The 21926-nt window shown below is 42.6% G+C and overlaps 1 protein-coding gene across 1 annotated transcript in view; it reads right to left on the reverse strand.

Annotated features, from left to right (window-relative positions):
• Positions 1-21926, reverse strand: part of LOC128690166 (integrin alpha-4-like) — a 141948-nt gene that overhangs the window by 101726 nt on the left and 18296 nt on the right. Inside the window, exons 3-6 of the mRNA XM_070090420.1 lie at positions 20601-20743; positions 19068-19177; positions 18173-18317; positions 6047-6135 (exon numbers count right to left, since the gene is read on the reverse strand). Coding sequence (XP_069946521.1) covers positions 6047-6135; positions 18173-18317; positions 19068-19177; positions 20601-20743 — 487 coding nt within the window. The remainder of the gene's footprint in view (positions 1-6046; positions 6136-18172; positions 18318-19067; positions 19178-20600; positions 20744-21926) is intronic.

Below are 21926 nucleotides of genomic sequence, written 5' to 3' on the forward strand. Positions count from 1 at the left end.
AGCACTACTAGCCATCTACACAATCCCTCCTTGTCACCAGCACTACTAACCATCTACACAATCCCTCCTTGTTACCAGCACTACTAGCCATCTACATAATCCCTCCTTGTTACCAGTACTAGCCATCTACACAATCCCACCTTGTCACAAGCACTACTAGCCATCTACACAATCCCTCCTTGTTACCAGCACTGCTAGCCATCTACACAATCCCTCCTTGTCACCAGCACTACTAGCCATCTACACAATCCCTCCTTGTCACCAGCACTACTAGCCATCTACACAATCCCTCCTTGTCACCAGCACTACTAGCCATCTACACAATCCCTCCTTGTCACCAGCACTACTAGCCATCTACACAATCCCTCCTTGTCGCCAGCACTACTAGCCATCTACACAATCCCTCCTTGTCACCAGCACTACTAACCATCTACACAATCCCTCCTTGTCACTAGCACTACTAGCCATCTACACAATCCATCCTTGCCACCAACACTACTAGCCATCTACACAATCCCTACTTGTTACCAGCATTACTAGCCATCTACACAATCCCTCCTTGTTACCAGCATTACTAGCCATCTACACAATCCCTACTTGTTACCAGCATTACTAGCCATCTACACAATCCCTATTTGTTACCACCATTACTAGCCATCTACACAATCCCTCCTTGTTACCAGCAGTACTAGCCATCTACACAATCCCTCCTTGTTACCAGCATTACTATCCATCTACAGAGCCCCCCCTTGTTACCAGCACTGCTTGCCATCTACACAGCCCCCCTTGTTACCAGCACTACTAGCCATCTACACAGCCCCCCCCTTGTTACCAGCACTACTAGCCATCTACACAGCCCCCCCCCTTGTTACCAGCATTACTAGCCATCTATACATCCCTTTTGTCACCAGCAGTACTAGCCATCTACACAACCCCCCCCCTTGTTGCCAGCAGTACTAACTTGCCATCTACCCCCTCCCCCCCGTCGGAGTCACCAGCACTATTAACTTGCCATCTACACAACCCCATCCCCGGTGTCACCATCACTACTAACTTACCATCTACACAACTCCCCCAGTGTCACCAGCACTATCATCTTCACAACTCCCTCCGTGTCACCAATATTACTTACTTACCATCTACACAATCCCCCCTTCCCCGTGTCACCAGCACTACTAACTCACCCTCTACACAACAACCCCCCCCCCCCCCGGTGTCACAAGCACTACTAACTTCCCATCTTCACAACCCCTCCCCCGTCACAAACTCTTTTAACTTACCGTCTACACAACCCCCCACCGTGTCACCAGCACTATTAACTTGGCATCTACACAACCCCCCCTCCCCCTCAGAGTCACCAGCATTATTAACTTGCCATCTACACAATCCCCCCCCCCCTGGTGTCACCAGCATTACTAACTCATCATCTACACAACAACCCTCCCCCCCTGGTGTCACCAGAACTGCTAACTTACCATCTACACCACTCCCGCTGTGGCACCAACACTGCCACCTGCCATCTACACCACCCCCGCTGTATCACCAGAACTGCTAACTTACCATCTACACCACCCCCGCTGTGTCACCAACACTGCCACCTACCATCTACACCACCCCCGCTGTGTCACCAACACTGCCACCTACCATCTACACCACCCCCGCTGTGTCACCAACACTGCCACCTACCATCTACACCACCCCCGCTGTGTCACCAACACTGCCACCTACCATCTACACCACCCCCGCTGTGTCACCAACACTGCCACCTACCATCTACACATCTTCCCTACTCAGTTGGAAACACTCACTCGCTTCCTCAAGTAGTTTGACTACCGTTAATACACAATATTAACATTACGACTTAACATTTGTATTTCATTATAATAGCAATTATAGGAAAATTATATAAAAAAAAGTTTCCACAGTTATCACAGACTTCGAAATTTTGTTTATTGAATTTAACAAATGCGAGAAGAAGGAACTGCGAGTCCTATAATTTAAATGAAATTCTCCAGACTGGAGGTGAGAATCAACCAGTGAAGAGATAGCTAATGATAAATTGCTTAATTGTGACCTGGTTGTAATAAACTTGTAAATACCACCCACTGAAACAGAAGATTAATCTGATCAGAAGTCTCACCTACACACTTAATGACACCATTTAGAAAATACGAAGAGTAATTCAGGTATCTTCTGAGAACCAGCATTCATACTTACTCTAAACTCCTAGTGATTAACATTTAAAACTGTTCTTATAATTGCCTTGGCTGCTGCAAGAAGTGTCTTAAACTGCTCAACAAACATAGCCTCAAGTTTTACAACAGAAGTATTTTTTGTGTTTTTAAAACCAACTCATTATCATTCATTCTTACGCTGGAGAAGAAAAATTCTCAGCCATGAAGGGGAGACTGACACACCTGGCGCCTGCATTAAAAAACAATAAATGAAATAATAGAAACAATACGAAAATTGGGCTAAACTTATAGAAAAGTACTTTAATAATTTGGCAACACTTTGGAATAAGTCTCATTGTTGTTCGATGTTTAGACAATTAATTATAGTCATTATAACATTTATGGTGACACCGCCACCCGTAGCTTACGTGTTCATATAGCTGGAGTATACCTGGAAAGGGTTTTGGGGGTCAGCACCCCTTTGGCCCGGTCTGAGACCAGGCCTCGTGGTGGGGCAGGGTCTCGTCAACCAGGTTGTTACCACTGGCCGTAAGCAAACTGACGTACAAACCACAGCCCGGCTGGTCAGGTACTGACATTAGGTACCTCTCCAGCACCTTCTTGAAGAGAGCCAGGGGTTTACTGGTAATCCCCCCTTATGCATGCTGGGAGTCAGTTAAACAGTCTGGGGCCCCTGACAGTGTTGTCTCTCAGTGTACTCGTGGCGCCCCTGAATGTTGCATCTCCTGCCGAGTTCTTTACTGTGAATTTTCAGTTTGTTTTTCCGATTGTTTTTAGTTATTTCTTTTATTATTCTTTCTAATATAATAATTCACGATTTGGCATCGTTATAGAGTAGAAGGAGCTATTATGGAGTCGGAGAACTAATCAGAAGCCTTCTGAGAATATTTGCTGAGTTAGCAAGTTGCTCACTGGAGTCTCCAACATAATAATTATAATTTTATTTCTACAAGTACATGTACAAGGTATACAGACCATAGCTGACATAATACTATATAGAAAGCCCCTCGTTATGCTGAATAGTTCGGGCAAATTAGGTCAGTTTTGTCCCAGGATGCGACCCACACCAGTCGACTAACACCCAGGTACCCATTTTACTGATGGGGAACATAGACAACAGGTGTAAAGAACACACCCAATGTTTCTACCCTCTCCGAGAATCGAACCCGGACACTCGTCGTGTGAAGCGAGAGCTTTATTCACCAGGCCACTGGGCACCGTATGATAATTTATGTAACTGTACTCACGAAATCGTAATGACACGATTGCAAACAAACCATACCACGGGCGGGATTTGAACCCGCGGTCAGTCTCAAAACTCATGTTAATGGCTTTGAGGGGACTTGAGATAGAGTTCGTCACGGCCACGCTAGCTGGAGATTCGTCTGTAAAAACTTGCATTTGTGGTCACAGTGGTGCCTATGCTAACCTTCCTATGGTGTAGAAATATGCCTAGTTGGACGAATCTTATTGTGGCTAGCTGATCCAGTGGCTAACGCGACGGTCTGAAGTTTTGAGACTCTCTGACCGCAGGTTCAAGTCCCGCCCGTGGTATGGTTTTTTTATGTAACTGTATTTGTGAATAAAACTTGGGACTGTAACATTATATATCGTTCTCTTTTATACCTCCAGGGACTATAACATTAGAGAAAACGGACTTTATGAAGGTCTAACTGTGTAAGATCACTCTTATGGTATGCAAAAACTGAAAAAAACAATTTTCTCCATATTTTTTTTTCAAGTGATTTGCTATGCGCGCATTTTCGTCGATTATCTTGAAAGTAAGCTATTCATTTATTTCTTGATCCCACGCCATTTGAAAGCAAACATAAAATAATGTTTTATAAGCTGGGAAAATTAATTTTGAATTTTTTTTTTATTTGTGGGGGTAAAAGGCGGATATTTTGCTAAATATCAAAACCTTACGAACATTTTTTTTTTGGGAGGGGGGGAATGCAGATAGAATAAATTACAGCATTTCTTGGAACTTATTCGGTTGGAGAAGTCCCAACGGGGAAAAACACACCGTTCGAGGGCCCTTACACTCACCCAAAACACAAACACACTCACCCGGGTTGGCGAAGGTGGTTGGAGGGTACTTCTTAATTGATAGATTTACCCTTCAGGGAAGAAGTAGGTAGTTTATACTGCTAGTACACTAATATTAGGATTATTGAGGGAACTGTAGATAATAATAATGTAGACCTAAGACCTTAACATAGGTAGTAATAGGTCGAATGTAGGCAAACACTAGGTTATGTTAGCTAGGGAGAACTGGCAGCACAAGTTTGAATGACGAGGCATGGGTCTCGAAGACGCCAGAGCTTCCTTCTAAGACTAGATACCATCTGAACAACATGTGCCGTGATCAGCAGGCGGCGCCCCCACGTGTCTTCACATATTAGACCTGGGAAAATCTGGTGGAGGCACCTCGATGTACCGTAGATGTCCTCCTCCGGCAGGCCCATACAGTAAGACAAGACCTCCACTTTTTCTTAGGATCCTGGCCAGTGTCTGGGGAAAGTTGTGAGTGAGTTGAGCTGTAGGCCTTTGTGCAGCTGGCAGTGCATGCCCAGTACGTACCAGCGTCTATTGTCAGCCTAGAAGCTAGTGTCACTTTCTGCATAGTATTCTAGTGTATTCACCCCCCCCCCTTGGAAATAGGAATTTCTGAGGTGCAGGCAGGTCACTAATAACGATTGAATATTGCAGGAACTAAGGCTCCCGGTTGCATGTGGTTTCTGAGGGGAAGTCCAAAGGGGCTAAGCTTAGGGAGGTTGAAGACCAGAATAGATTCTACATCATCAAGTAAGTTAGTCCTTTAAATGTGCATGCAGGCGAGATTTCTTGCAACATCAATCATTTATGAAAATCTGTCCTATAAGCCACTTGTGAGGCTGAGGTACCGACCTCAGAGCTTGGTGTCAACAGAGCTTGCCAGGGTAGGCGACTCACTTGGAGGCAGTCCAGACAAATTTTCACAGTATTGAGGTTCGTGATAAAATCGGACTAACAATGTTTTATCAGTAGGGAGTGCGAAAACAACTGATCGCAGTGCTGTAGCTCCATTGCTAGCACACTCAGCTCACACGCTGAAGTCCGGAGATCCTCCCGTACGGCTGGAAAACATTAGGGACGTGTTTCCATAAGACACCTGCTGTCGCTGTCCCTGTCCCTGTTCACCTATCAGTATAAAATGGGTACCTGGGTGTTAGTGGACTGGTGTGGGTCGCATCCTGGGACAAAACTGACTTAATTTGCCCGAAATGCTCAGCATAACAAGTGGCTTTCTATACAGTAATATGTTACTGATGTCAGCTAGGCCTGATTACCTTGTACATGTACTTGTAGTAAATAAATATATTATTATTATTAATACTTGGTTACTTGCTGCCAAATATGTATTTTTGTAAATATTTTTTTTCTCATTTGTTTGTTGGGCTAGCTAATTGAAGCTTCGTTATTGTAGGAAGAATATATGCTTCTTAAAGTACACCAAAAATGAAAGAAATCGGATGATAAACAACAAAGCACACTTATTTTTCACCCCTGAAGGCTAAGAATATGATCACCTCAATATTGCTGCTGTCTCATGTATTATATGAATCTGAAGAAGGGTGGTGCACAGGTGAAAAGTTCTGGAAATAAAGATTCTTAAGTGTTACACATATGACTGGTACAGAGGTGAAAAGTTTTGCAAATAAAGATTCCCAAGTGTTACACATATGTCTAGTACACAGGTGATAAGTTCTGGAAATAAAGATTCCCAAGTGTTACACACGTGTCTCATATGAACTCGTCGGCATTTTATACCATCAGTAATATGATTCTAATATAAAACTTGTACTCACCTTCATTACATGAGCAGAGAGTCCAGCTTGTCCCAACTGGTAGTAATAAACAGAGTAACCAGTCGCAGGATCATATAATAGCTGCAGGTCTGTCCCAAACGACAATTGAAAGATAACTGATATGTTAGTCATGTATGTACATAAAACGTAACAGTTGCTGTCATAGATAGTTAGGCACATTGATAAATATAATATTATTGATATCAAATCAACAGTGATTTATCTAGAGGAAATATCCGCCTGAGATATATCACTACAGTTCAGTTGAAATTTACTTATGTGTACTAGCCTCCACGAGCAGTATATATAGTATTGTAACCATGAACGAGAGGTATTTAATCAATACTAACAATGCAACTAGCCAGGGAGCCGAACCCATGTCGCTTTAGCTGCCTCATGGTGAGTGAAAATTGACGACGCTCTAACCCACTGGACCATACAATCCTACAAGAATCATGCAACCAGCAGAGCTAGGTGTTGTGTCGTGATCCGAGGACATACGATGGTGGGGGTGCCTCAGAACTAATTTCATTCTACTCCCCGATTGGTGTAGTAGCCTCCACGAGCAATATATATATTGTAACCATGAACGAGTGGTATTTAATCAATAACAACACTGTGACTAGCCGGGGGATTGAACACGTGTTGTTTTAGCCAGCCTCGTGGTGAGCAAAAATTCACTGGACCATAAATACCACTTGTTTGTGGTTACTGTACTATATATACTGCTCATGGAGGCTAGTACACCAAACGAGGAGTAGAATGAAATTAGCTCTGAGGCACCCACGCCATCGCATGTCCTCGGAAAATGGTACAACGAAATAAGCATGATGTATAAGTACAATAAATGACCCAAGTTGAACTGAAACATCATCCCTCTGAGCTTTATATCCTTGAGTGCTATGATGTCTAGGGATGCATCAATGATTCATTCTTGCCACTCCTCACTCTTGTTATTCAATCTGCATTGGTGTACCTTACCCTCAGCTTTCTTTCCAGTGCTATATTCTGGGGGATGGGAAAGGATGGTAGGATATTATGGGAGGCTGTAGTAATTGCGATATTAGTGCTGGTGCTGGGTGACTACTGTTGGAGTGGCTTGTTTCTGGTTATTGTGTTTGGTGTTTCCACTGAAGTTGAGCTTTCCTGTCTGTTCATGCCTGCCCTATCTCTCTTTCCTGTCACTGGCATCTTCTTACCCTTCCTCTCAGTTGTTCCCATTTGTTTCGTGTTCTGTCATTTTTGATGTACACTTTCTGATATTTCTGGGAGTCTTTTAATAGTGGTTTCTCATGTAAGATCCTGTTCTGTACCAGTTCTGTCTAGAGAATCAATTTGACTGGGCGATTTTTTCTCCCCTCGAATTAACCCCCCCCCCCCCAAGTCTGTGAAAATTTATCAGGACATGTTCTCACCTATCATTGTGATGATGCTCTTAATCTCTCTTTTTGTCCCCTGTCTTCTATCATCATAGGTCATTCCTTCAGCCTCCTGAAGCCAATGAATAAATAGTGACCTCTCCTCTTCTCATTTATTTTCCATCCAGTTTTCTGGATCCAATTTAAGCATCTTATTTGTTTCCCTTAGCTTCTGGACACCCCAGTGGCCTGATATTCCTTCTGCAATATCAATGTCCACTGATGTTCCTGTTCCCAACACTTTGCTCCTTTTGGTCCTTGCATTTACATCCTACTTGAACACTTGCAGTTCCTCTGCCAGGCTCAGCATCTTTGCCTGAGCAGCTTCAGCTCTTAACTCCCACTTCTTACTCTATGCAGATATCTTCACTCATTAAACCTTTTGTCCAACTCTTGTTCCACTGTGCTCTTGAGCCTTTCTGCCTATGAATCTTTCTCATTTCAGCCATCCTCCATCCCCTTTCCTCTATGTCCTACCTTTGAGATCCCATTTTTTATCCTATTTGTGGGAGCAGAGGTCGAATCACTGCTGCTGTCCCCACCACAAGCATGTGCATGTGTGTGGGTGGGTGTGATGTGTGTTAAATGAGATTATTTGGTGATTTTTGGTAGCGGGGAGTAATGATAAAGGCTTCGGAGGCTTTTTACTTTATTTCCAATGTCGTGGGGTACACTAACACATGTGTTAAGTGCCCATGGCCCGGGAAGGCCATGCCCAGTGAGGAAGAGGAGGAGTGAGGCCTGTTGACTAAGTGATATGAGCGGCCAGAGTGAGGCAGAGGCACACAATAAACCTCGTAAACATTGGTGACATTGGTGCCTCGCGGCAAGTGCGTTTGCCCGGAGAGAGGAAGAGAGATGAAGTTGTCTTCACTTCATCACCCCACACAAGAAGCATCCATCTCTCAATGAGTTATCCTGATGTCGTGTCTGCACGTTTCAGCATCCAGACACAGGTACAAGCAGGATTTGGAAGAAATTTACCGAATTTCTTTGAGAATTTTAAGTGGCATCTCTGTGACTCCACGCAACAGCATCCTATGCTGTTTCTCAAGTCACATGTTCAGTGTCACTTGTATGTTCTGCTGTTGTTGTTCAGCTCGGCACGGCTATTTCAGCAAGTCAGAGATGATTTGTGGCGATTTCTGCGTCCAGTGTGAGTATTTCGCCGTTTTGTGGGTGGGAGAGGAGGAAGTGGCCAGATCCTCCCTCGCCATGCACTCACCCACGCTCCTCGCCACCACACTACCATACACCACCACTGCCATCACTCCCTCTGCTGTTTTCCGTGTGAATTCATTGCCAGAGCTGTGTATCTGAGTGCCTCAGGCCACTCAAAGCTACATGGATCACCATGCTACGTGGATCACCATGCCAAGTGGATCAGCATGCCATGTAGATCACGACGCCAAGTGAAGCAAGCCACTAGGGGTGTCGACGATGACACGTGGATCTGCAAGCCACATGGGTTACCAAACCAGACGTCCTAGGCCACATGCTGTGGTCTGCTGCAGCATCAGTCCGCTGATGTCACCTCACAACGTCATCCACGATGCTGCCCGACTTCATGACGTCACCCATGATGCTGCCCGACTTCACGACGTCACCCATGATGCTGCCCGACTTCACGACGTCACTCACGATGCTGCCCGACTTCATGACATCACGATGTCTGCCTGACGTCACAAGACGTCTATTGACGTCATGCCTGACATCACATGATGTCACACTGAGTGTTCTAGTAATTATTTCAGTATTGTCGAGAAGACTGAGAGAAGTATGTCATGTGTTAATTAATTCCTCTCAGTCAGTGTTCCCAAAAGTTCGTGTATAGCTTAGTGTCGATTTTTGCACAGAAAAGCATAATTTGCTAGTTTAAGCCAGGTAGTATCGCATGTGCAGTGTGGGTGTGCACAGTTTTCCATGCGTCCTGTGTGGTCTTCAGCCCAGCTGTGTGTGTGGACCACAGGTCTTGAGCCCAGACTACTGTGTAGCACCTCGTGTTACTTGTCACCCAGTGTGACCCACACATTTGACAGCTGATATTAGTCAGCCCTGATCGTCCGAGCCTCTTGTACAGAAAGCTCTTATTGTTCGCCGCTTGTGATGTCCTGCAGAATCGTACCTGCTATGATTCACATAGAGATTTGTTTCACTTCACCTCCAGACCTTCAGAGTGCAGTTATATGTAGAGAAACAAGTCTGGGGATGCTTAGACTAACCTCTGCTATAACTCCAACTGCCGAGAGAATGACACTCATCAAGCCGAAGTTTAAGCCCTATCAGCAGGCACTGTGTCAGCCTCGTGTCATAGCTTCAGTGAGCTCCTGCACACAGATGATGTCACTTTGACTGATAGCTCACTCACTGCAGTCTGGTGTATGATGTCACGACTCTCAGATGTTTTGTCGAGTCGTCTCTGCCACGACTTGCTCCACACTCACCGGCAGTAACAGCCCCAGTGACAGTACCAGTCGAGAAATGTTGTCCTGAGTAGCTTGCCACAAGAAGTCCTGCCCAGTTGCCGAGTACTGACGGCGCCTCACTCAAGGGCACCAGCAGGTAGTGCCCCAGGTTGAATGAAACCTGCAGCGACTCCTACGATGACTGCTTCACTGTTCCAGAGGAAACCATACCCTGTTACGTCACAGCTCAGCCGCAGCAATGTCTCCTGCGTTGCAGTATCTGTCCAGATACAGGAAGGTGTGCAGTGATGCCTATCAACGCTCACTGCCTATGACCTCGATGTTTAGCACACCCCACCTGTTTTTTTCTTCCCTCCCTATAGGAAACTTTTTCCATGTCCACTTACATATATATATATACATAAAGTTTCTTTATAGCCAGTCATGGTCAGGGACGATCATGTGGTAGGTGGCCGAGCAAATGTAGACAGCCTGTACTGTCTGCATAGAGAGCCCATGCTGTCTGCCAGCTAAGTTCATATTTCGCATCATGCTGGTGCTGCCACCTATAGGCCTACCACTTCAGTATGCCCACACCTGCCTCTTCCTCACTCTGGCCGCTCACTTCACTCAGTCAACAGAGCTGACTCCTCTCTCCCTCGCTGGGCATACATACATACATACACACATGTGTGTGTGTATGTACTCACCTATTTGTAGTTGTAGGGGTCGAGTATTAGCTCGTGGCCCCGCCTCTTCACTGGTTGCTACTGGGTCCTCTCTCTCCATGATCCATGAGCTTTATCAAACCTCGTCTTAAAACTATGTATGGTTCTTGCCTCCACTACGCCACTTGCTAGGCTATTTCACTGCCTGACTACTCTATGACTGAAGAAATACTTCCTAACATCCCTTTGACTCATGTGAGTCTTCAACTTTCAATTGTGACCTCTTGTTTCTGTGTCCCCCTCCCTGGAACATCCTGTCTTTGTCCACCTTTTCTATTCTGCACAGTATTTTATATGTCGTTATCATGTCTCCCCTGACCCTCGTGTCCTCCAGTGTCGTCAGGCCGATTTCCCTTAACCTTTCTTCATAGGACATTCCCATTAGCTCTGGAACTAACCTTGTCGCAAACCTTTGCACTTTCTCTAATTTCGTGACGTGCTTGATCAAGTGCAGGTTCCAAACAGGTGCTGCATACTCCAGTATGGGCCTGACGTACACAGTGTACAGTGTCTTGAACGATTCCTTTGCTAAGGTATCGGAACGCTGTTCTTAGGTTTGCCAGGCGCCCATATGCTGCAGCAGTTATCTGGTTGATGTGTGCTTCTGGAGACATGCGCAGTGTTATACTCATTCCAAGATCTTTCTCCTTAAGCGGGGTTTGCAGTCTTTGGCCACCTAGCCTATACTCCATCTGCGGTCTTCTGTGCACTTCCCCTATCTTCATGACTTTGCATGTGGCGGGGTTAAATTCGAGAAGCCAGTTGCTGGACCAGGTGTCCAGTCTGTCCAGGTCTCTTTGAAGTCATGCCTGATCCTCATCTGATTTAATTCTCATTAACTTCACATCGTCTGCGAAAAGGGACACTTCTGAGTCTAACCCTTCCATCATGTCGTTCACACATACCAAAAATAGCACTGGTCCTAGGACCGACCCCTGTGGGACCCTGCTCGTCACAGGTGCCCACTGTGATACCTCATTACGTACCTTGAGTCGTTGTTGCCTCACTCTCAGGTATTCTCTGATCCATTGCAGTGCCCTTCCTGTTATATGCGCCTGATCCTCAAGCTTCTGCACTAATCTCTTGTGAGGAACTGTGTCAAAGGCCTTCTTGCAATCCAAGAAGATGCAATCAACCTACCCCTCTTTCTCGTGTCTTACTTCTGTTACTTTATCATAAAACTCCAGAAGGTTTGCGACACAGGATTTGCATTCCATGAATCCATGCTGGTTGGCGTTTATACTCTTGCTCCATTCCAGGTGCTCCACCACTCTCCTGATAATCTTTTCCATAACTTTGCATATTACACACGTCAGTGACACACATCTATAGTTTAGGGCCTCTTTTCTGTCCCCTTTTTTAATTAAAAATGGTAACTACATTTGCCGTCTTCCATACCTCAGGTAGTTGCCCAGTTTCCAGGGATGTGTTGAAGATTGTGGTAAGTGGCACACACAGCATATCTGCTCCCTTTCTAAGGTCCCACGGGGAGATGTCCGGTCCCATTGCCATTGAGGTATCGATGTCCCTTAGCAGCTTCTTCATCTCCTCATTTGTATTTATGTCATCCAAAACTTGTTGGTATATTCCTTGCTGGTGTCCCCATCTGGTCTGTCCCCCCAGAGGCCTTCGTGTCTACACTGTAAATACATCTTTAAATTTCATGTTGAGCTCACATACCTCTTGATCGTTTCTTGTGAGTTCTCCACCTTCTTTCCTTAGCCTTATCACCTGGTCTTTGACTGTTGTCTTCCTCCTAATGTGGCTATACAGCAGTTTCAGGTCAGACTTGACATTCGATGCTATGTCGTTTTCGTACTATTGCTGGGCCTCCCTCCTTATCTGTGCATACTCGTTTCAGGCTCTTCTACTAATCTCTCTATTTTCCTGGGTCCTTTTCCTCCCGTACCTTTTCCATTCTCTGGTGCACTTAGTTTTTTCCACCCTACACCTTCGGGTGAACCAAGGACTCGCTTTGGTCTTCCCATTATTTCTATTTCCCTTGGGAACAAACCTTTCCTCTGCCTCCTTGCACTTTGTTGCTACATATTCCATCATCTCGTTTGCTGATTTTCCTACCAGTTCTCTGTCCCACTGAACCTCCTGCAGGAAGTTCCTCATACCTGTGTAGTCCTCCCTTTTATAGTTTGGCTTTTCCCATTCAATTCCAGTTACCTTCTCCACTTGTAACTCTACTATATAATCAAAACTCTCGTAAGTGATGTCCTCAGTGTCTGAACTGCTCAGGGTAAACACAAGATCCAGTCTTGCTGGCTCATCCTCCCCTCTCTGGTAGAATTCCCTGACATGTTGATGCATGAGGTTTTCAAGTACCACATCATTTTGGCTCTCCGTGTTTCGGGACCCCCGTGTGGCTCTAGGTTTTCCCAGTCGATCTCCCTGTGGTTGAAATCGCCCATTACCAGTAGCTTTGCTCTGCTCGAGTGAACTTTTCTTGCCACCTCAGCCAGTGTGTCCACAATTGTTCTGTTGTTTTCTTCGTACTCCTCTCTTGGCCTCCTGCAGTTCTGTGGTGGGTTATGCATCACTCCAATGACTACTTTATGTTCTCCAGCTGAATTGTACCTACTATGTAGTCCCTTTCTCCAATCACGTCCATGCCTTCCATTTCCTCAAGTCCCCATCTGTTTTTTATGAGCAGTGCAACCCCTCCTCCCCCTCTACTCCTATTTTTCCTCAGGATCTGATATCCCGTTGAGAAGATTGTGTCTGTTATTGACTCAGCGAGTTTCGTTTCTGTGACTGCTATGATGTCTGGGGATTTCTCGCCGATTCTTTCGTGCCACTCCTCATATTTATTTGTTATTCCGTCCGCGTTTGTGTACCAAACCTTCAGCTTTTCTATCACTGTGGTCCTGCGAGAATATTGGGGTTGGGGGAGTGAGAGCCTTGGTGGGGGCCTATGGGGGGCTGTGGTGTGGGTGGGGTTTGTGATGAGGGGATGGGATCAGAATGCCCATAAGGGGCAGCTGTTGGGGTGAGGTTTGTGATGTGGGGGTTGGTGGCAGAGGGAACAGTGTGTGGGATTTGGTTTAGATTGCTCAGTTGCGTTGCGACTGTCGTGGTTGGAGTCTTTCTGTGAGAGTTTCTGCTGTGTGTGTGTGTGTGTGTGTGTGTGTGTTTATGTACTTTACCCACATTCACTGTCACCCAATTATTCTTGTCTCCTCCCTTCTTTCTCATTCATTTATCCATAAACAAGTCGAGGGCTAAATATAAATCGACTCACAATACGCAATATACAGTATATACATGCATCCTTAATTACTGTGAGCGTCTAACCTGGGCTAAAAGAGATTATGCCTTCAATCACTGCTCGTTTTTACTTTGCTAGCTGAGAAAGATAGCTTTTTCCCAGTTGTCTTCCTTTGATCTTACCTACCACTCGGTATCATGGATGCATTAATAGCGTATTATTATTGCTTAATATTACTATATGGAGACGGAATGTATATATCTGTAATTGCTTTTCATTATGAGCAACACTTTGCTGCTAGATTCCTGAACAAGATCAAATTAAATGAAAATATTCACTCTAATATTGCAACCATTCAAGGCGGTGCCTTGATGCTATTATATGATCCAAGGAATTTTAACTCCCATTTTTCCTTGTAGGAACCTGTTTTCTTTTTATTCCACAAGTTTGATATGATAATATTGCTAAAACGAATTTCTATCTGTTTCACTGGAAACAATGGGGCAGATAATATTGCTAAGTTTGTGTGACATGTCAGACAATATGAATAACATACACAAGTTTAACTGTTATATTGCATTCAAGGTTTCTTAAAAGTCACATCTCATTAGAAAAGAATTAATAAAAACTATATTTTATTTACATGTCATTTTAAGAGCGTCAGTGGAAATTAAATTTGCAGCTTTACGGTCCACTGGATTGGTCGAAATACTGAGGCCGGGTGGCCTGGTGGTTGAAGCTCTCGCTTCCTTACACCTGTTGTCCTGTTCACCTAGCAGCAAATAGGTACCTGGGTGTTAGTCGACTGGTGTGGGTGGCATCCTGGGGGACAAGATTAAGGACGACAATGGAAATAAGTTAGACAGTCCTCGATGATGCACTGACTTTCTTGGGTTATACTGGGTGGCTAACTCTCCGGGGTTAAAAATCCGAACGAAATAATGTCTTATCTATAGAATTGCATGTTCAAAGAATCTTCCAAGACACTAAAACTAACATCCTCTTCCACGTGCCTAAATTAAAAGAAATTTCTAATTACAAGGCTTCAAACACCTTTTATTGTACAGCAATAAGGGAATGGAACAGACTATCCGCACATGTCAAAGCCAGTCATAGCATGAACCAGTTCAAGAAGAGTGCCAGAAGGTGTCTGATGAAAGTAGCTACAGAAAGGGAGGGGAATGATTTTCTATTTTTTAGGTAACATACGTGTAAATTTTACCTTATTCCTAGTAATGACCCTCGTGTAGTAGGTAGTCTTTTTAGTATGATAATAAGATGTTATCTTCATTATAGAATAATAAGAAAACATTATAACCTTTATAATAATAAGGTAGTAATAAAGTTGGTAGAATTACCGACAATATGTAAAGTAAAAGGACACAAGTGCAACTAATGTGACATTTATTGTGGCAACGTTTCGCTCTCCAGGAGCTTTATCAAGCCATTACAAACAATACATGGACACAGAGGGTATATAAAGGCTCAGAGTGAGGTGAATACTAGTGAGGTACCATTTCGATGTTCACTACACCATTTCGGTGTACAACACCGAAATTCCACCAATCATCTTATGAAATTCAGAGACGCCTATTTTTATGTTACCCAAGTAATAGTTTTTATATCCTTTTACTCATGTACGAATTAATTGCTTTACCATATTGTATTACTTTTGTCACTACCACTACTACTACTACTACTACTACCACTAGTGAACATCGAAATGGTACCTCACTAGTATTCACCTCACTCTGAGCCTTTATATACCCTCCGTGTCCATGTATTGTTTGTAATGGCTTGATAAAGCTCCTGGAGAGCGAAACGTTGCCACAATAAATGTCACATTAGTTGCACTTGTGTCCTTTTACTTTACAATAATAAGGTAAGAAGACCCCAATGGAAATAAGTCACTCTGTCTGACTTTTTTGGGTTATCCCAGGTTCTCTACACATATGCTGCTATGTATGATAATTCTATGTAACTGTATTTGTGTATACCTGAATAAACTTACTTACCTGGTCTTCCAGAGATCAAAGGTTTAAAGGAGCTTGCCCAGCGCGAACGAAAAAAAATATTCGAAAAAATTCACAAATTGAGTTAATCATATAGAAAAATAGGTTAACTCTCTGGCAACACACTGGTACCAGAATCATTGTTCTACGACATTCCTACAAGGAATTATGGTCATTTATAACACCTAGGGTGACGTCACCACTCGCGACAGGTCTGCTCACCTGTTGTCAATTTTCATAAGATAAGATAAGATAAGATTTCGTTCGGATTTTTAACCCCGGAGGGTTAGCCACCCAGGATAACCCAAGAAAGTCAGTGCGTCATCGAGGACTGTCTAACTTATTTCCATTGGGGTCCTTAATCTTGTCCCCCAGGATGCGACCCACACCAGTCGACTAACACCCAGGTACCTATTTGCTGCTAGGTGAACAGGACAATAGGTGTAAGGAAACGTGTCGGAATTTCCACCCGCCGGGAATCGAACCCGGGCCCTCCGTGTGTGAAGCGGGAGTTTTAGCCACCAGACCACCGGGCCATGTTTTTTTTTCCGATTTTTTTTTCGTGTATGTATGTACTGTGCCAAAACAAAAGCATTCACATTGCTAAACTCACATACTAGTATTTAGTCACTTAGCCATAATACCAACTTACCTCATAATTTGTAATATTTTAAAATAAAGAATTAAACTAAGTCTGCCCGAAATGCTTAGCCATGCTAGGCGTTCTAGTGGTACACTCTGTAATCATTATTTAACTACATGTAAACCACACAACAACCAAATTCTGTAAATTCAACATTGTAATCTTTATAGAGAATAAACTTTGAATTTGAATTGAATATAATAATTGACAATTTGGCATCATAAGAAAGTGGGTGGGACTTATTTGTAGACTCACAGCCAATCAGGAACCTCCTGGGAACATCTTGATGACGTCAGCAGAAATTTCAGTCTCGGGATAGCCGTGAAATATGCTTCAATATAACGCTATTATCGCTTCTACGGCTTATTTATCTATCACAATTGATCTAATATGACATAATAAACAATATAAATAACAAAGAAATATGGTAAATACTCCAGAATGAATAGTATATGGCATATTCTTAGAGCGCTCCCTCTGGAATATAATATTCCTTTAGCTAGTGATGGCTTCCATTCTCTTCCTATCACCTCCAGGGTCCTTATATTAAAGAAAACGGAGAGTGGTAACTATGATGTACACTCGTAATGCAGTATAAAACTGCGAAAAATGCTATTTTCTCGTAAAAAAAAAAAAAAATCGATGGTCCGGCTGTCAAGCGGATTATCTCGGAAGTAAGTTGTTCACATATATATTGATTTTCTGTCATTAATAATGATAGGAATGCAATGAGTTAGTTAGGTTAGCCGGTATTCTCCCGGCCCGGGCCTTGTCCAAGTGGTGGCCCGGCCTTGGCTCCCTCTTTAGGGAGTGTCTGAGACCTAAGTCTCCCATGGGAGGAGGCACAAGTACCTCCTCATCTTTGGGACCAACTGTCCCCAGGCCTAGCCACAAGCTAGGCCTCTCTGGTCTGCCATCCCCGCCACAAGGGGGCTAATGGGAATGACAGTCTTATGAGCTAAAGGCTCGGGCTCAGGCACCTACCCTACCCTAGAAGGGTTAGGCATGGTGTCGATCGAATGGAATGAAATTCACAAACAACATAAAGGGAAGATTGTTTTACAAACTGGTGATTATCATTTTGAGATATAATTTGTTTTTTATTTTTGTGAGGGTAAAAGTCAGATATTTGGCTGAATGTCAAAACCATACAAACTTTATTTTTTTACGAATGAAGATAGGATAAATTACAGCAAAGTTCACCATGATAAATATGTACAGTTTAGCATTGTTTTATGCGTAGATAATGCCAAAACAGCTTCTCCAAGTCCCACTTTGACAGTAACTTGCAATATGTATGATTACAGTGGACCCCCGCATAACGATTACCTCCGAATGCGACCAATTATGTTAGTGTATTTATGTAAGTGCGTTTGTACGTGTATGTTTGGGGGTCTGAAATGGACTAATCTACTTCACAATATTCCTTATGGGAATAAATTCGGTCAGTACTGGCACCTGAACATACTTATGGAGTGAAAAAATATCGTTAACCAGGGGTCCACTGTATTAGTAAATTTTTTTTCTCAGTTATTTTTTGAGCTATCTTATTGAAACTTGGTCACATTAACATGGAAAGGGGCTTCTTTACGTACAAAAAAAATTAAAGAAATCGAACGAAAAATAAAGAAGTTCAGGTGCTAACTTCTAGCCCCTCCCCCTTATAGATCAGTTTACCCCACAAAATGTTTAAGGTCACTCACTGATGTCGACGAGAGGAATAACCTTGTTCCAGGAATCAGAGGAGAAACTAGAATCCAACAGCTGTGTGACGGATGCCCAGTAACAAGCACCGTTCATGTAGTAGTCTTGATTTATGATCTGGTTCTTCCATCGTGGACTACAAGTCTGTTTTGAAGAAAAGAGAAGATTATAACACGGAGGCACTTAGTCAGATTGGAGCTTTAGGCGGTTATCTGATAATACAATTGATAATAGTACTGGTGCCAAATATTCCTAGCAAACAACGCCACGAACCAACATGTAAACAACGCAACATTAGATAGGAGGAGATATGTATATTTCAGCCTTGCAGTGAGGTCCTTTTCATACAGCTCAGTATCAATGAAAAACCTGTACACAATTCATCTTCAGTTTTACTGTCATTACTTAGGTTAATTTATATCGTTACCTAGTGCTGATTATGCTTTCCTTTACGAAAAACGCAAAAATGTAATTATACGTTTTAATCAGTTCTGGAGCACACGATTTTGTTATGTATGTAGAAGTTTATTGAGGAAAAAATCAGTATTAATAAGATTTCAATGTCTATTAAGGATTTTTATACTACAGCCCCATATGTAGTCTTACCATGGATATAAAAAAAATACATATATCTTTTAGGTCTGAACTCAATATAATAGAAGTCTGTTGTAAATGCAAAGTAGGATTAAAGTATATTATAGTATAGGAATTATACAGTGTCTGTCTAACAGACCTTAACTATTTGGAACACATTTGAAGCATCTGGTGATCCAATCAAATTGTGATCGATTCATATGCTATTCTTTTAGAATAAACTTGAAAAGAAAGAAACAAAGAGAGGGTATGAAAGAGAGAGCGAGCGAGAGAGAGAAAGAGATTAACATTAGTTCTCACCACGACTATTGGTTCAGTAACATCCTGTTGAAGTAAGTCAAGAGAGCCTCCCAGCCAGCCATAGTTCTTCATATCTTTGTAACTTAACGGCACATTTGTGTTATCGTTGCCTGTATCAGAGAAGGGAAGGAAGAGCAATAATTACAGTAGTCATCCGGAATTATCACATAACAGAATGTCAGTCGTACAATACTTTTGTAGTATATGTGTGTGTCAGTATCTTATATGTATCACCCCTTGTTCATCACGCTAGTGTCAAGTGACTTCCATTTGAACACAGCCCGGCTGGCCATAGGCTGAGTCAGTCTTGATCAGGCAGGCATACACGGCAGACGTACAGTCTTACCCACCAACATAACTATTGCTCCCTAACTTTTCATTTGAAGATCCCTCCAACAAATGGTGGAAGCGTGTGGCCCGAAATTCCACCGAATTTCGTGAAGACTTTAGCAAAGTCTTTGTATACTTCATCTGCATTTTGTTTATCCTCTAGCTCATCCAGGACCATGTCATAGTGATCCAGTAGTTGAGATAGGCAGGAGCGACCTGCTCTAAACCAATGTTGCCCTCGGTTGTGTAACTGATGGGTGTCTAGATGGGTGGTGATCTTGCTTCTTAGAACCCTATCAAAGATTTTTAAAGAACGTTAGTGCTATTGGTCTGTAAGTCTTTGCAATTGCTTTACTGCCGCCTTTGTAGAGTGGGGCTATGTCTGTTGTTTTTAGTATAACTGTGGGTTGACCCCTGTGTCCATGTTCCTTCTCCATAGAATGCTAAAGGCACGTGACAGGGGCTTCTTGCAGTTCCTGATGAACACGGAGTTCCACAAGTCCGGGCCTGGGGCAGAATGCATGGGCACTCTCCATATCAAGTACACGAAGGCCGTTAAGGCCGCATGTCACCTGTTCACCACCAGTCAAGAATTCTTTGACTCCTAAAACAAAGATTAATGTCAATGCTCGGTGTATAGTCACTGAGAGACATACACCATTCCATGTATATGTTCCTATCAGTATCCACCGTAGTATACAATTTGTATGTTATTTCCGGGATAACATACTGTTCGCTTTAAAAAAGCACACATTTTCCCAATATTGCTAAAATTTATATTAGAAATAAACATGGGAATCAATACATAATTCACGTAATGATCCGTTAAAAGCAACAGAAAATAACTGCATGAACCTTCCAAGAATAATTAAACATTAGATTTTTATTCAATTCTTGAGACTGGTTTTCAAGAAAAGTACGAGTCTTTTTACTAGGAAGGTCACAGATCATTAAAAAAAAATAATTTCAAGCAAAAGATTGATCAGTTATATGTTTGGTGGTTTAATGGATCGTTTGGATCGTGAGTCCATTCACTTCTGGAAATACAGTCTTGGAAAGAGTCATTAATTTTTTTATTTTTCTTTGGGTTACCTTGAATTGACAGAACACAGCCGATGTGTAAACAAGAAACAACGTAAAACTTATTGTTTATGTACACTTAATTACCAAGAAAGTCTTCTTAATATTATTAAGGAAGATTACCTGTGGGATCCACGAGAATCTGGTTACATTTCAGAGCCTCTGAATCACTGAGAGAGCAGGCATATAAAGCTCCAGGCTCAGGTATCTCACTGGAGCTGAATGACCACTGGGTATTATTAGCCCTAGGTGCCCCAACCAATGCCCTAGAGCAATGGGAGAAAAAATAACGGATAATAAGAGGAAATTATAATAATGCTTTAAAAGGTGAATTATGAGCTAATAAACGACTCAGACAAATACAACCTGGAGACTTCATGGTCGTCAAAATCTTATAATTACAAGACGATAATAGTGGTTGACGGTTAGTTAATTGCGTTTAAAGCCTGTCGATCACACAAAGATCATTAAGCTGCAAATATCTTGTTCACCACCGGTCAAGAAATTTTAATCCTAAAAATATGAATTAAATTAAACTCCCAGGATATATACACAGCATATATAAACGGTGCGTAACAAGGCTGCATGATGTCAACATGACTGGTTAATATATATAATGAATTGCAATGAAAGTGAATGCTACTTATGTTGTTAGGAAGAAGAGCAGGATTGGAAGAGTCTAAAACAAAGTGCTATTGAAAATGTATGGATAATACAGTTCACTTGGGAGATTCTGATAAGATGCTAATGGTGGTGATGGAATTCTTTATGTATGTAAAAGAAAAAACAAAAGTGAAGAAAAATAGCAGGGTGATAGATGGACAGGTAAAAGTAATGTAAAATCGAATAAGAGATTGGAAGGAAGGTGAGGAAATGAATGTTTTCAGATATTTGTGAGTAGATATTGTAGATGGGTTTGTGAAAGAAGTGAACCACAGAAGCGCCGAGAAAAGAGAACATGGAATAAAAAAAAATATCTGCAGTATGAAGGTAAAAAAGAAGAATGTAGCAGAGCATGTGTGAGGGATGGTCTTTGGAGGCAGTGGAAATGTCATGTTTGAGATGAAGAATTGAGACACTTATGCAACACATGGGAATCTTTATTGAAGAAACGTTTCGCCACACTGATGAAGCCACTGTGTGGCGAAACGTTTCTTCAATAAAGATTCCCATGTGTTGCATAAGTGTCTCAATTCCTCAACTTGTCGGTTTTCAAAACCATTCGTCACATGTTTGAGATAAATATCTGTGGTGAAAATTGTACAGATAATTCAAAGCATAGAAATCAGAGGATGTGGGTTTCCAAGGGTTTAATAAATAGGGTTAAAGAGGGTTTATTGAGATGCTGGGAGTTTAAGAAAGTGGAGCATCAAAGAATGTTCAAAAAATGTGAATAACTTTGATGTGGAAGAAAGGAGAGAAAGCGGTCGTAACAAGAAGGGTTAGAAT

This window comes from Cherax quadricarinatus, chromosome 32 (assembly GCF_038502225.1).
Source record: "Cherax quadricarinatus isolate ZL_2023a chromosome 32, ASM3850222v1, whole genome shotgun sequence".
Classification (NCBI taxonomy): Eukaryota; Metazoa; Arthropoda; class Malacostraca; order Decapoda; family Parastacidae; genus Cherax; species Cherax quadricarinatus.